At 34.8% G+C, this 16,878-nt stretch overlaps 1 protein-coding gene across 1 annotated transcript; it reads left to right on the top strand.

The window, feature by feature from the left end:
* The first annotated feature begins 10,511 nt into the window (after positions 1-10,511).
* Positions 10,512-13,803, top strand: LOC119034702 (olfactory receptor 5D13-like). Its single transcript, XM_037125815.2, has 2 exons — positions 10,512-10,540; positions 12,861-13,803. Exons 1-2 carry the CDS (start codon positions 10,512-10,514, stop codon positions 13,801-13,803), a joined length of 972 nt encoding a protein of 323 aa, XP_036981710.2.
* The last annotated feature ends 3,075 nt before the right edge of the window (positions 13,804-16,878 follow it).

Genomic DNA, 16,878 nt, shown 5'->3' with positions numbered 1-16,878 from the left:
CAGGATGGTTATTTCATTAATGTTCTTGAACCACATTCTCCTCTCCTGTAAACTGGATTAAATGCATGAAAGTAGTTCTATAAGCTCTAAAATTATTTTTATCATTAAGTTGTTCTGTTTCTAAAGGACTTGATTTGAAACCTCAGAAATGAGCTGATGTGCATTTAAAATCAACCCAAGAAATCAAAATCTAATGTATATTTTATACTTAGATGCAATGATACCTGAGAAACTGCACATTCTTATTTAGAGTTTATTGTGCAAGAATAATATCTATTGTAGCCTTAGTAAGTGTGGAATTATAACACAGGCTTTTCCTATATTTTTTGTCTTGGTTCCTCATTTTCTTTCTCTGTATTGATTGATTCAATCCATCTTCTTTCAATTCGAAGCTCTTCTCTTAAAGTTTTGTTTAATTCTTATTAAAAATGAGTTTGAAGTCCTCCCATTTATATTTCAGTAAGAATCAATTAAATAACTTTTTGAGTTAGGGAATAAATATATGCAATATTAATGTCCTACATTATGTATCACTCCTGTCACTTATACTAAATATAATTCTATCATCTTGTTAAATAACTTTCACTATTAACACCCCCTATATATTATATGCAGTGTGTAATAACTATCAATAAACATTTTATTCAATAAAGAAGTATGGCTTATTCACTCACAATATTTTCTCTATTTCCTTCTTTATTTACATAAGATTCTATGATTCATTGTCGTATAATTTTCTTGTAACAAAATACAATTCTCTTTATTTTCCCTTCATAATTTTGGCTAATGAAGGTTAATATGAGTAGACCCTACTATTTTTCCCCATGCATGTAAGAGATTGGAACTTATAAATAAAACTAAACACACACCTATACATGTACACACATCAACATTCACATACTCCATCTTTCTTCCATTCATATAAAGTCATTAGTCTCAGGCAGTCAGCATGGCCAGACATTTCTATTACACTTTATGAATAGTTGTCTGTAACTTTATAAAATAAATATGCTTTCTGATCTTATCAAACCCACTACAACTATTTTACCTTCTAACCCCATCACTTGTTTTTGCCTTAATAATATTTTGAAATAAAACTAAGGAGACAAATATTCTCTCATATTTCTCTCCTTTTATCGCTAGTAGTTTGAAAAATTACCTTAAGTGTATAATTTTATTATAAATATCATTATTTTTATTTTACCTATTGCTAATTTAGTTGATAATTAAGAAAGTTAAGAACCACATGATTTACTTTAGTAGTAATTCAGTTTCAGATGAAGTTTTCAGAATTTCATGTTTCTCTTTTTTATTCTTTTGCATGTTGATCCTCAAATTTAGAATATCTTTAACTAAAATAGGCTAACAACACAATTACAACTTACCTTTATGTATTTGCATGAAGCTGTCTAAGTGAATGCAGGTGTTTTTTAACCCATTAACTTTTTAAGTTCTCTCATATCAAGAAGTCATTGTAGTTGTACAATATTCTTGCCAGCTTCAGTGTCAGCTGCTCTTAAATAGGAAGTAGCTAGCCATGCTCACCCTGGGGGACTTCTCTCATGTATGAATTTAATTTCCAGATGGCTGCTTCTATTTGGAAATCATCTGGGATTATGATTTGAAACAGCTTTCTCCTCCTGTCCTCCTGATCACCTGTCCTCCTCCTCAGCCCCTTTCTTGGTGTAAAGCTCCCCACAGTGGGATAGTCCCTGGGTGAAGAAATTTCACTTCATTGTCTAGTATTACCTTCAAGATAAAGTTAAAAAACCTTTCTATCGGTAATATTTCAGACCCTTAAAATTGGCATGGATTTGCCATCCTTTCTTGCTTTTATACCCATAATTTTTCCAGATCTAGAGCATCCAGACCTTTAGAAACATGTATCTCATGTTTTGCTGGGGACATGGTGCACTTTCTCTTCAATACATGATGTGGGGTGGCAAGATCCCTTTTCAGAAGTATAATGCTCTGTCCTTAGATTAATATTTATAAAAATTAGAGTGGGATATATGTACTAACAAAATTCTAGTTGGTTTTATTTATGTTATAACATCTACTCAGGCAACAGAGAATATATTTAGCTGATTCACAATGTGAGCCATTCATAGACACAGACAACAGCATGGTGATTACCAGAGGAAAGGGGGTGGAGGAGTAGTAAAGGTTAAAGGAGGTCAAATGTATGGTGATGGAAGATTTGACTTAGGGAGGTGGGCATACAATATACATACGATGTATCATAGAATTATACACTTGAAACATATATAGCCATTGATCAATGTCATCCCAATAAATTAAATTGAAAAATATAAAGAAAAAATTTTTAAATCCATATATGGGAAGCATCAAAAGTGAAGTGCAATAAAATACCAGCATTTTAGCAAGACTATTTAAGACACAAAAAAGAAACTTTTCTGTCAAAATTCTTTTCTGATTTCAGCTACTTCTGGGCACGTATGGAGATAAAACTTTACCTCATTTAAGAATTCCAATATCCACTTCTACCTGTGATTACATTTGTTTTTATTCTTTGGTTCTTTGACTGCTGGACAGTGTGTTTCTAGAACTGCATTTCTTTTTTATATATTAGGCCTGCTCCTGCTTACTGTAGCATGCCTTTCACCCATTCGTCCTTTGTACTCTTCACTATGACTCAATGTCAGCCTTTCTTCATTTTTATTTATAAATAAGAACTGCATTCATGATTGGCCTCAAGTAAATTTGACAATTACTTCCAAGCTGGGACAAATTGAATGTCCTTCCCCCACTAGAGTAGACTGATCTAATCTCTATTATTGAGACAAAAAATTAGCAATTTCCTTATTCAATTAAATATCACTGTTATCTGAAGAAATATCTAAAAACAAATAGTTCCTCAGCTATATCAGTGGTTGAACAAAATAAAGACACATCTTACAATCGAACTTTGTGTCAGTAATTAAGAAACTGGTTTCTTTCATCAAAGAATTCCACTGTTCTCTGTTAATTCTTCACAGTTCAATGTTAGGATTTTAGCATTCAGAGAGTTGAGCATCAAAGACAGACAGGAATTAAGGAAACAAACCCACTCTTAAGAGCTTCAACACATTACTTCTACCCATATGCTATTATAGAAACTAAGCACGTGATTTAACATAGATATGAGAGTGTTAGGGAATGGGGTTCACTGAAGACCAAAGAAACAGACATACATTTGGAGAGCATCAAGCCAGACTCTGCCACAGTCCTCTCTTTGGTCACTAACAGTGTGTTAGAGCATGCTGTAACATATATACCTTTAGATTTAAGTTTTAATACAACGTACATAGAATCATTGTGTGTAGTGAATATCTATGCATTTTAGTTGATATTTAGATATATTTGTGTCTAAGGAAATGTCATTATTATTTCCATTCCTAAATTAGTAACATTATTGAAGCATAATTTACAAAAATTAGAGTTCAATCTTTAAAATGCACTCAGTGAGATTTCAAATAAGATGTAACTTGACATATATGAGGTCTTTCCAGAAAGGATCCAGCCACGTAATATGAAAAATAGTGCCATTTATTGAAGAAGATACAGCATACAAGAAGCATTGAACATAGAAGAATGATGCCTCAGTCCCCTTTCAAGTAGGCACCTTGGAACCTCACACAGTTTTCCCAATCTGTATCAGCTGTCCTGTTGTATTTTCCTGAATCTCATTGATGGTCTGAAATCTCTTCCCTTTCAAAGGTGATTTTAGTATTGGGAAAAGGCAGAGTCACAGGACACCAAATCTGGGCTGTAGGGGGGCCGAGTCATCTGGCTGACTTGATATTTTGCCAAAAACTCTGTGCAAGATGTGATGCATCAGCAGATATGTTGCTGTGATGAACCTGCCAATCACCAGTTGTTCATAGCAGCAGTTTCTGAATCATCAAATAGTTTCCATGGAGGAATGTTCAAGCTTAATGCAGAATTTGATGCAGAGTCATTGCTCTACTTGCTCAGTCATTTTGAATTTGATGACCACACAGTACACACACTCACTCAATGACAGCTACCACCCCACTGACTAGTGCAGTGAATTAGTCAATGTTTAAGCATGTGCATTCCAGTCTGCTGTCTTTGGCTGCCAGATTACATGATGTTTCTCCTTATATTAACAATAGCTGGACTTTTTCATGATAGACCTCATATATATACATGTGTGAAACCATTACTATGGTCAAGATACAGAACAATCATATTACCCAAAACATTTTCCTAATATTCCATATTTTTAGTTTTTAAGTATATTGAATTGATTTTTATAATTTTACATTCCAGTTGATTGCTAGTAACATATGAACAGTTGAAATGATGTTAACATTTCAAGTCACATCCTTGCTCAAGTCATGTAATTATTTCAGGAGTTGTTTTGTAGGTAACCTAAGATATTCTAGGTAAATGGTCATAACTCTACCAAAACAACCACTATTTTCTTTGAAAGTTTAATTTATTTATTCTTACTTCATTTGAAGTTTCTTATTTGCTTATTTGTTGAGAAATATGTCGATCAGTTAATAAATATTTGAGGTTTTAAAAGAAATATTTTGTCATTGCTTCCTCATTAATTCTATTGTATTCAGAGAAAATATTCCAAACCTTTGAAACTTACAAACACTGCTCTGTAAGTCAGCATGTAAACTATTTTTGTAGACACACCAAGCGCTCTTGAAAGTGTGCGTGATATGTGTTTTGTGTGTAAATATTGTCCATATAGCTTATTCCCTTACCGATATTTCAGTTTTCCACAGGTGAATGAAACATAAATGTGAAGATTTCCTGCTATGATTATAGAATTGTCTAGTAATTATTTTTAGTGTTAGTGCCTGTATTTTGATGTTCTGTTTTTAGGTACATACAAATTTATGGTATTTGTGTCTTCCTAATAAATGAAACTTTTCATGTCAATGTAATATACCTGTTTATCTCTGTGATACAATAGCTACTCAAGTTGTTTTTTATGCTTGCTCTTTGCATGGTTAAGTTTTCCTATTCATTTATTTTTAATTAATATATTATAGCTTTAAAGTGTGTTTCATGTAGACAGCACATATTTGATTCTGGCTTTGTATAAAGTATTCTCTGCTTTTTAATTGTAGGGTTCAGTTAATTAGCATTCAATGAACTTGGATGTATCTGAAATTAGTCTCATGTTTCTTTTTCTTTTTTTAAAAATATTTTATTTATTTATCTTTAGAGGGGAAGGGAAGGAGAGAGGGAGAGAAACATCAATGTATGGTTGCCTTTCGTGCGTCCCCTGCTGGGAACTGGCCTGCAGGGACCTGGTCTGCAACCCTGGCATGTGGCCTGACTGGGAATCGAACCGCGATTGTCTGGTTCGCAGGCCCGCGCTCAATCCACTGAGCTACACCAGCCAGAGCCTCTTTTCTTTTCTTTGTTGTTGTTCAAGTACAGTTCTCTCCATTTGCCCCTTCCACTCCCGCATAACCTACCCACTTCCACTTCCCACCCTGGATCCTATCACCCTTTGGCTTTGTCCATGGGTCCTTTATACATGTTCTTTGATGACCCTTCTTATTTTTCCCGTTATTCCGGCCCCCTTCCCCTCTGGTTACTATCAGTTTGTTTTTTATTTCAATGTCTCTGGTTCTATTTTTTCCAGTGTGAATATTTTATCTTTTACCATAAATATATAGGTTACATAAGAGTTGCATCTTATTGGTCATGTCACATAATAAGGTTGCATTTAATTAATTAATTATTGGTACCAGAAATACTTACATACAAGTATAGGTACCTGAATTTTTTAAAAAGTCATTTAGAAGCAAAAAGGTAGTTTATTATTATTATTATTTTGTAAATCAATCAAAATTATACCTATCTATTTTTGTTAGGTTGGCAAAAACGAAAACAATTTTTTTAACATTTAACATTTTATTTTATTTTTTTTCATTTCTTTTTTTTATTTAGTTATTTTTCAAATACAGTTTTTTTGTCTATTTCTCCCATCCCAGCCTCCCCTGCCCCTTGCTCCCCACCTCCCTCCCATTTCCACCCCCCTTAGTTCTTGTCCCTGTGTCCTTCCTATTTGTTCCTCCAAATCTCTCCATCTTTTTCCCCTTAACTTAAACTGGAAAGTATTATGCTGAGTGAAACAGGCCAGGTGTTGAAAGACAAATACCATATGATCTCACCTTTAACAGGAAGCTAAACAACAAAACAAACAAGCAAGCAGAAAAAAAAAAAAGCAAAGACACTGAAATAGAGAAGAAGGGGACAGTGATCTGGTTCTATTTTGCTTGCTTTTTTGTTTTGTTGATTAGGTTCCACTTATAGGTGAGATCATATGGTATTTGTCTTTCATCACAGTTCATTTCACTTAGCATAATACTCTCTAGGTCCAACCATAGTGTCACTAAGGGTAGGAGCTCCTACTTTCTTTCTACTGTGTGGTATTCCATTGTGTAAATGTACCACAGTTTTTCAATCTGCTTATTTACTCATGTGCACTTAGATTGCTTTCAACACTTGGCTATTGTAAATTGTGCTGCTATGAACATTGGAGTGCATCAGTTCTTGGAATTGGTGTTTCAGGATTCTTAGGGTATAATCCCAGTAGTGGAAGAGCCAGGTCAAAAGGCAGTTCCATTGTTAGTTTTCCGAGGAATTTCCATACTGTTTTTCACAATGGCTGCAGCAGTCTGCATTCTTACCAACAGCACATGAAAGTTCCCTTTTCTCCACATCCTCACCAGTACTTGTGTTGTTGCTGGTCATAGATTTTTTTAAAGAAAACTTTGTTTACTGATTTGTTTCATCTCATTGTTGATTCTGTATTTCCTCTTTTCTGTAGTCTTAAATTATTTAAGACATTCAGGAAGTTAATCAATACAAATTAATGCCATTTAATATAAAATAGCTAAGATATACATATTGATTTCCAATTGCATTTTGCATTTTTGTCCAATTCTTCTAGTATTTAATACTTCAAATTGCTTTTCAAAAAGTGAAGTGGTGCATTGGTTTAACTCCCCAGTTGATGGATCATTCAACCTCTGTTCATTTTAAACTTTAGTACATTAGCTACAAAGTGGTAAATGACAGTAATTTTTTCAGTCTTAGATGAATGGGTTTAAAGAGTTACATTGAATACCTATAGCTGACCCTGATGGAGCACACCTCAAATGCAATGTAGCAAATTAAGAGTTGTTAACAGACAGTTAATTTAAAAGAAATTTTTAACTCTACACAGGAAGCATTGGTACATAGTAAGTGCAAAGAAAGCATAAGTTTGCCTCATCCCTCCTAAATCCAGATTACACTTTGGTTAAATTGTAATTATTAATAAAATTTTATTTGTTCTTTGTGTACATAGATAAAAATAGCTAATAATTGTACACTTCAGAAATATCTATGATAACATCTAAAGTTGTCATTCATGCCAGTCTTGAGTTGTGTATATCTGTGGCTTCATAATAATAAAATAACATACAATTTCAGTAATATGTATGGAAAATTTTTTGGTGCATTGAATAGGATGCACTGCTAATATCAGCTAGACCTTCTTGGCTAACCTGACAAATTTGCCTCCACTCTGTAGAACTGCAAGGTAATTGAGTAGCTATGCTCTGTGTCATTGGGTTACTTATATAGTATTTCTTGCATTGTTGGTGGTTGAGTCACAAGATAGAAAATATGTGCTATAAAAAAAGGTAGGTCAAACTGCCTTTTTTCTTATGTCTGTTAACATTCTGTTAGCCAGTGCAAATCATAGATCTGAGCACAAAGTATACCTGCCTCATGTAGAACTGAAATCTTACCTGACAATGTGCATAGACACAGAGGAAAAATGAGCGTTTCTCAATGTTTCAATATAGCTAAAGTATATCATCAAGTTTACTTCATGAAAATATTCTTTTCCCATCTTCCAGAAAAATATGATATAACTGTTCTAGTTTGACAGACTTTTCCCAAATGGGTAGGCCACCAAAATAACTCAATCAAATGACTTTTCCTGGAGTGCTTGCTGATCAGGTTGGTGTCTCATAAGACAGAGAAAGTCTGGGCAAATTTCTAGTATGATGGTTCCAGTGTAACTGCAGGCTGGGAATTATATTACTGGTTTCACCCAAATCATGAAGGTTTTATTTCCATATAAAACAAATTCTAATTTTTATTACCATAAGAATTGCTATCAAACTTTGTAATGTACTCTCTTTATGGTCTTTGTTAGCAATACATAACAATATTTTCAATAATCCAGGGTATATTACACATTTATGGGATTTATTTAACTTTCAATTTTCTGTCAACCAGAGGTCATACACCCTCAACCAAATGTTCCTGTGAATAATAATTTAATATACTGTGTATGTGAATAAAAAATTTAGTGACACAATAAATGTATTTAGGGGGCATGAACACAGTATAGAGTGGAGCATATTGATAGGTGCTGTAAGTCCTTGAATACACAATCCTCATTTTTTAAAAACACATAAATGATAGAAATTAGGTAAATACAATTTTAAAACTTGAATTAGGAGTCTGTCTTAGAGGAGAGAACAAAACAAATGATGGAAGAACACTCTGGATAGGTGTAATTTTCTTTAGGAAAGAGTATTGTTTTGGAATATGATTGAGTGAACACTATGTACACAAACATAATGCAGAAAATCTCCAAGAACTTCACTATTATGCATTTGATCTGAATGTACACATTTTAAATGATGAAGTGAATGTACATTTGTTAATATAAGAGATTTGAATGAGGGTTCTAATATAATGCCAATGATGGGCTCTTCAGGATATGAATTATGCTGTTCTGACTTTCAGTTCTTGGTGGTGGCTTGCATGGGTTTGTTTCTGTAGAGCCATGGCAAGATTTTTGGTATTATTTACAAGATTTTTGGATTATTCACACGATTAAAGGAAGACTGTGTAGACTTAATAGTCACTTAATGCAGAAAAATGTGGTAAGCCGATAGTAGACCACATTAGGTAAGTACTCATGTTCACAGCATGTTCAGTTATAAATGAGTCTTTAGGAATTTGCTAGTGCTGGAAAACTGTCCTGCGATATGAGTATCCATGGGTGGTAGGTGATATTTTCTGTTGCAAATTCTGCTGCAAATTTTCTGGTCTTTCCTAATATTCATCCTGCTAGAAAAAGATGGCCCTTGAAAGAGACAGGAAATTCAGGTGGGCAGTGAGGAGAAGGGGCTGTGGAGGTCCTGCATCAGTGCTCTGTGCTCCCTGCATGTCGCTGCCTGGACACACAGTTTGGACAAACTGAAGGCCAGTCTTGCTGATGACAAAATCTGCATTCTAAACACAAGGATGAAGCCCAACAGAACATACAGGAAAATAACCTTGTGCTTGTGGATTTGAATGAAGGAACATCTAGGAGTAATTTCCTACATTTGGTGTTTATTTCCCTGCTGCTGTCATCAAATTTTCAGGAAGGCCTTATCAGTCATTACAGCCTTGTGCCCAATGTAGATGGCACATTAGACAAGATATAATTCTCATCTTACATAGATTTACCCTAACAGGAGCATAGAAGGCAGAACTTTCAAGTTCAGTTTATGAAGCCCACAGCATCAGATAAAACATTATAGAACAATAAGCATACATAATTCATTGACATACAAATGAATATATATCACAAATGTACTTAACTCATTGATATATAAAAAGATAATGCATCATATCTCAGAGGGGCTTAATACATGGATTTAAGTTTGATTTATCATTTCTAATCCATCAGTGTAATTCAACAAATTAACTAAATAAGGAAATACATATCATCCATTCAGCAGATACAGGACATAGTTCATGAAATTAAGCACTCATTCATGGTGAAAATTCTCAGCAAATAAGAATGGAAGAATAGAGTGCTAAAACTCATTTACATGCCTCTTTGTGGATAATGAGGTACTAACAGTCTGGAAGACTGATAAAGGCCACCTTCTCTCCTGTGCAAGGCCTCTTTTTTTATTGTTACACATTGAGACTAAGAGTGTTTCTATGTGTATTTGAGTCACAACCAACTGATTTGCACAGTGTCTGAACCATTTTAGATTCCCACCAAACGTGTATTTTACATTTCTGTATAATGAAAACATAGGCAGTCTTGTTTATTTTTCTTAAGATTAATTGAGTTGATAATACAAATTCCCCAGGGTTTCAGGAGAATTGTGCACAAGCACGATGTCACAGGGGACAGTGTTAACATCAGGTTACTCCAATTGCAGCCCTCAAGGTAATCCTTCATGATGGTCTCTAGCCACCACATCCCTCAGGTCTCAATGCTGTTTATATGTGACAGTAGGTGCCAGAATTTAGAATAGTTTCAGGTGTGATCTTTACCTCTGGTATCTCTCAGTTTTCTTCATAGATTGAAAGAATAACTTACGTGAGACATTTAATAAAATATACTGTACTCCTATAACTGTTGCAGATCTGTTTCTATTAAGGAAACTAGAAGCAAGAGCATTCCTGGAGTTCATTAATCTTAGCAGAAGGTTCTTCAGGAAATGACTCACGCAAGTGCTTCCGTGTTTAGGTGAGTTGATTCAGTCTTTTGTTTCACTGTGGAAGGAAATTATGAGGTTCCAGGAATCTTTGCAGGAGGCAAACACATGGATGAAACAAAATGCCCACAAATCCACTTAGTTTGGCTAGGACAGGGCTTAGCATATTATATATTCTGATTCCTTTCTTTGAAATGATGTTCATCCTTGTTTTTCTCATGGAGTATCTACCATGTAACCCGAAATGAAATAAACATTTTGGCCAATACAGAATTATATTAAAATTAGGTCTTGCCTTCACACTTGCTAAATTTGCTGAAGAAATTGACAATAATACCATATTTGTAAATGACCAATTACAGCATAGAGTTACTATGAGTTCTAAGCATTACTACTCGTATGTATACATTAAGAAGGAACAATGAGCGATGTTGATAATAATAGCCAGCAAAATGAAACATTATGAGAGTGAGAATAAAAAGAAGAAAAACTGTATGCAGATGAGTAGTTGGAATGTAACAGACCTTGCTAAATTCACCATACTAAAGAAGAAGGTAATTTGTAGTGAGGATGAATTTATAGATCTTAGCAGTTTTACAAAAGCCAGGATGAATAATATAAATCATATTCATTCACTAATATAAAGTATTTGTTATCTTAAAATTCATTGACTGTCAGGATAAAATAGTCATGGAAAATTATTCTCCAATGTTGTGTAGAATACTTTTTATTTAATGTGTTAGGGTGATGCTGGTTAATAAAAGTATATAGGTTTCAGGTGTACAATTGTGTAATACATCAACTGTATTTCTGTTGTTGTTCACCACTGCAAGTCAAATCTCCTTCCATGGCCATTGATGGCCCTGCTTTACTCTTTCCTACCTCCTCCCACCCCATTTCTCCTCTGGTTATCACTGTCCTGCTCTCTGTGTCTATGATTTTTGGGGTGTGTGTGTGTGTGCACATGGCTGTGAAATATGATCACAGGCTAGCTTTGCAGCACTAAGAACATATAAGGAATTGGTACAGAGGGTCTGTTGAGGGATTGGTTTTTGGAAGATATCTTTCCTACATGTGCAGGCATGTGGGAATCAGAGAAAGCTGTGATTTGATGAGAAAACCTATAGGACAATGAGGTTTTCAATGCAAATACAATTATGCATCTTAGACTGAGTGTCCAAATGAAATCTTACAGTGTTTTTATGGTGTGGGTTTTGCAGGAAGGAATATCTACATTGTATTATCAAATGTCCTCACCTGTTGATAGCTGTGCATGCTTGGGCCAAATTTGCACACCTATATATGTCTTTTGAAACCATACCAATTATTATTGATTTTGATACATAAGAATCAATGAAATACTCCTACTGAATATCTAGGTGTATTATACCATGATGTAGAAACTTTGATTTTACTATCAAAGTGTCTCTTTCCATCCTAGTGATTTATATTTTATATGATATTCTCATTTTCCCATGAAGAGCATGCTTAGTGGCATCAGGCAATATTCAAGAAATATCATAGCATCTTGTTTCAGATGCCTCTTTACCAGGACATTTGTCCGTGGAAAGCTTTTAGCTCATTTCAAATTGACAGAGTGTACTTTTGCTGTAGCCTGAAATTTCTCATTTCTTGTCATCCACCCAACTTGCAAAAGTGCCACATTGGAAAAAGAAGCACTTTTCATTTAATACTGTCTCAACTATTATTCCTGCAGACACAGTGTATATTTTGTTGCGAACACCTCCTGATTAATCATGTAATATGCATGAAAATGACATTTAAAAATTTCCAAAATTAGTTCAACATGAGTGAAAAGTGTGGTAAACTTATATAACACAGTGGTAGCATGTACAGTCTGCATTGAGAGTGTAGGATCGCTAGGAATAAGAAGGGATGACTATAAAAATACTATATTGACCATTTTTCAGGGGATGCTAGCATTGTTTTTTTTTGCACTTTTAATTGTTTCTTAGTTTAAAATATGAAGCAGGTTAGATTCTGTAGAATCTCACAATTTGTATTTCCTCCAGTGCAACTGTTTTTATTAAGCTGAAATTCATGCAAAGAATTAGAGTAGGCTATTTAGGATAACTTGAAATAAAGCAGGGTCTACCCTGTTTTTTCCTTCCCACTTTGTTTTTGATCATCTCAACCCAACAAAGTTCTCATTTACTTTGTTATTGTATCTAGGTCAATAGTGAGTTTTGATATAATGTAACAGTGGAATCTAGTATTTTCAGCAACACTCAACAGAAAGCCTTTGAGCCTCTGAACATTTCTACTATTCCTTTATCTAGTTCAAATTTTGCTTCTTACCTCTCAAGATCAACTTTCCTATTTTTCCCACAGGAACCTAGAAAACCAGAGTGATGAAGTCACCTTCATCCTCTTGGGCTTCTCAGAGTATCCAGAGCTCCAGGTGCCTCTGTTCTTGTTGTTCTTAGCCATCTACACAGTCACTGTGCTGGGGAACCTGGGCATGGTCATGATCATCAGGATCAACCCAAAACTCCACACGCCCATGTATTATTTTCTCAGGCACTTATCGTTTGTTGATTTCTGCTACTCTACAGTGATTACACCCAAACTATTGGAAAACTTGGTTGTGGAAGACAAGACCATCTCCTTCACAGGATGCATCATGCAGTTCTTCCTGGCCTGCATATTTGTGGTGACAGAGACATTCATGTTGGCAGTGATGGCCTATGATCGATTTGTGGCGGTGTGTAACCCTCTTCTCTACACAGCAGTCATGTCTCAGAAGCTTTGTTCCCTGTTGGTGGGTGCATCATACTCTTGGGGTATAGTTTGTTCCCTGACCCTTACCTACTTTCTAGTGCACCTAACCTTCAGAGGAAAGAATATCATAAAGAACTTTGTCTGTGAGCACGCTGCTATTGTCTCTGTGTCTTGTTCTGACCCTTACATTAGCCAGAAGATCCTATTAGTCTCTGCCACATTCAATGAAATAGGCAGCTTGGTGATCATTCTTACTTCCTACATTTTCATTTTCACCACTGTCATGAGGATGCCTTCAACTGGGGGGCGCCACAAAGCCTTCTCCACATGTGCATCCCACTTGACTGCCATCACTATCTTCCATGGGACCATTCTTTTTCTCTACTGTGTTCCTAGCTCTAAAAGCTCCTGGCTCATGGTCAAGGTGGCCTCTGTCTTTTACACAGTAGTCATCCCCATGCTGAACCCACTGATCTACAGCCTCAGGAACAAAGAAGTGAAGGAAATGGTCAAAACTTTAATCAATACTAAATTATTCTGTGATGGAAAGTGAAGCTATAATATTAATGGCTTCTTTTTCAGAGTATTGGTAAGAGTTATTCATTAATAAATCAGTAGATTAATCTGTAGTAACCTTGCAATTGATAGTCCAAAATCTGTTCACTCTAACGTTTAGTAAAATAGCTTCAAAATCAGAACATAACGTTTTATGTGATAGTGTCCATAACCAAGTGATTGGCTCAAATTTCAATTCAAATAAGGCATTTAAAATGTGGGATTTTTGAGGTGATCTAAAGAGTTATAGCCAAAATGTAGAAATTGTATAATTTATTTATAGATTATTTTGTATGTTAACATGCATATTATATAATATCTGATTAAATGTATTGTGATTTTTGACAATATTATTTCTTTTAATTTTCCTATTTTGCTTTGGTTAATTTCAGTGATAAGCACTTCCAGGTTATGTTGAATAAATAGTAAAAGTGGACATCCTTGACTTCCTGATATGCCAAAACAGTATTGAATACTGTATATTTGAAATGCGATTTGCTATATGTCTTTATAGATTCCACCTTTAGCTTAGCAGTTATCTTTTTTTATTTTTATTTTTCTGGTGAGTGGTAATTCAACTACTTTTCTTCATTTTACTGTTTAACATTTTAATTTGACAACTTGCATTTCTTTTTAGGTTTTCTAAAATCAAATAATTCAAATACGATATAATAAAATTTCCCATTAGTTAATTAATGTGACAATGTTTTATTTAGAATTTCAAATTTTAAGTTTATAAGAACAATTGTTCTGTAACTTTCTTTTTGTACTGCCTTTGTTGATTTTTTATTTCAATTATCTTACTTTATTTTTTAAAATTTTATTTAGTTATTTTTCAAGTACAGTTTTTTGTCTATTTCTCCCATCCCAGCCCCCCACCCCTGGCCCTGTGCTCCCCACCTCCTTCCCATTTCCACCCCCCTTAGTTCTCCTCCCTGTGTCCTTCCTATTTGTTCTTTCAAATCCCTCCCCCCTTTTCCCCTTAAATTCCCTTCTCTCTCCCCTCTGGACACTGTCCCCTAGTTCTCTATTTCAGTGTCTTTGTTTTGTTTTGTTTTTTCTGCTTGCTTGTTTGTTTTGTTCTTTAGCTTCCTGTTAAAGGTGAGATCATAATGGTATTTTTCTTTCAACACCTGGCCTATTTCACTCTGCATAATGCTTTCCAGTTCCATCCATGTTGTTGCAAAGGGTAGTAGCTCCTTCTTTCTCTCTGCTGCATAGAATTCCATTGTGTATATGTACCACAATTTTTTGATCCATTCATTTACTGATGGGCACCTAGGTAGCTTCCAACTCTTGGCTATTGTAAATTGTGCTGCTATGAACATTGTGGTACATAGGTTCTTTGAAATTGATGTTTTAGGATTCTTAGGATATAATCCTAGCAGTGGAATTGCTGGGTCAAAAGGCAGGTCGATGTTTATTTTTCTGAGAAAATTCCATAGTTTTTCATAATGGTTGTACCAGTCTGCAATCCCACCAACAGTGGAGTAAGGACCCCTTTTCCCCACACCCTCTCCAACATTTGTTGTTTGTTGCTTTGTTTATGATAGCCATCCTGACTGGTCTAAAGTGGTATCTCATTGTGGTTTTAATTTGCATCTCTCTGATACCTAGCGATATTGAACATCTCTTCATGTGTCTCTGAATGTTCTGTATGTCCTCCTTGGAGAAGTGTTTGTTCAAGTCCTTTTCCCATTTTTTAATTGGGTTGGATGTCTTCTTAGAGTGGAGTCGTGTAATTCTTTTTAAATTTTGGAGATTAAGCCTTTGTCTGAGGAATCATTGACAAATATGTTTTCCCATACAGTTGGTTGTCTTTTTAATTTAACACTGTTTTCTTTAGCCACGCAGAAGCTTTTTATTTTGATGAGATCCCATTTGTTTATTCTTTCCTTAATATTCCTTGCTCTAGGGGACATATCAGTAAAGAAGTTGCTGCGTGAAATATCTGAGATTTTCTGGCCAATGTTCTCCTCTAGGACTTTAATGGTGTCACGGCTTATATTTAAGTTTCTTAACCACCTTGAATTTATTTTGGTGTATGGTGTAAGTTGGTGCTCAAGTTTCATTTTTTTTGCACGTAGCTGTCCAGTTCTGCCAACAACATTTATTGAAAAGGCTATTTTTGGTCCATTTCATGTTACTGCCCACTTTGTCGAATATTAATTGACTGTAGAGAGTTCAGTTTATTTCTGGGCTCTTGGTTCTGTTTCATTGGTCTATGTGCCTGTTTTTATGCCAGTACCAGGCTATTTTAATTACAGTGCCCTTGTAATATAGTTTGATATCAGGTATTGTGATCCCTCCTACTTTGTTCTTCTTTCTCAAATGTGCAGCTGCTATTTGGGGTCATTTATGGTTCCATATAAATTTTTGAAGTGTTTTTTCTATGTCTATGAAATAAGCCATTGGTACTTAATAGGTATTGCAATGAATCTGTATATTGCTTTGGGTAGTATGGACATTTTGATGACCTTAATTCTTCCAATCCATGAACAAAGTATATGTTTCCATTTGTTTGTGTCTTCCTTGATTTCTTTCTTCAGAGCTCTGTAGTTTTCTGCATACAGGTCTTTTTTGTCCTGAGTTAGGTTTATTCCCAGATATTTTATTTTTGTTTTTGACATATCCAATGGGATCTTTTCCTTGATTTTTGATTCTTCCGATTCATTGTTGGTATACAAAAATGCCTTTGATTTCTGGATATTGACTTTGTAACCTGCTGTTTTCCCAAATTCATTAATTAGTTTGAGCAGTTTTTGGGTATAGTCTATAGGATTTTCCATGTACACTATCATGTCATTTGCAAACAGTGACAGTTTTATTTCTTCCTTTCCTATTTGGATGCCTTTTATTTCCTTTTCTTGTATGATAGCTGTGGCTAAAATTTCCATTACTATATTGAATAGAAGTGGTGAAAGTGGACATCCTTGTCTTGTTCCTGATCGTAGTGGAAAGGCTTTTAATTTTTGCCCATTGAGTATGATGTTGGCTGTAGGTCTCTCATATATGGCCTTTATTATATTGAGGAATGCTCCTTCTATTCCCACTTTGCTGAGTATTTTTATCA

The sequence above is a fragment of the Artibeus jamaicensis genome, unplaced genomic scaffold (genome assembly GCF_021234435.1).
Source record: "Artibeus jamaicensis isolate MK-2021 breed Jamaican fruit bat unplaced genomic scaffold, CSHL_Jam_final scaffold_614, whole genome shotgun sequence".
Taxonomy (NCBI): Eukaryota; Metazoa; Chordata; class Mammalia; order Chiroptera; family Phyllostomidae; genus Artibeus; species Artibeus jamaicensis.
Note: the sequence above shows the minus strand (reverse complement) of the source record. Positions and strands in the feature narration are given on the sequence as shown.

Bases quoted from the DNA above. Each gene is read 5' to 3' on its own strand.
- LOC119034702 (XM_037125815.2), top strand. From the start codon at position 10,512: ATGACTCACGCAAGTGCTTCCGTGTTTAG. The intron at 10,541-12,860 runs GTGAGTTGATTC...TTTTTCCCACAG, and splicing joins GCAAGTGCTTCCGTGTTTAG to GAACCTAGAAAACCAGAGTG.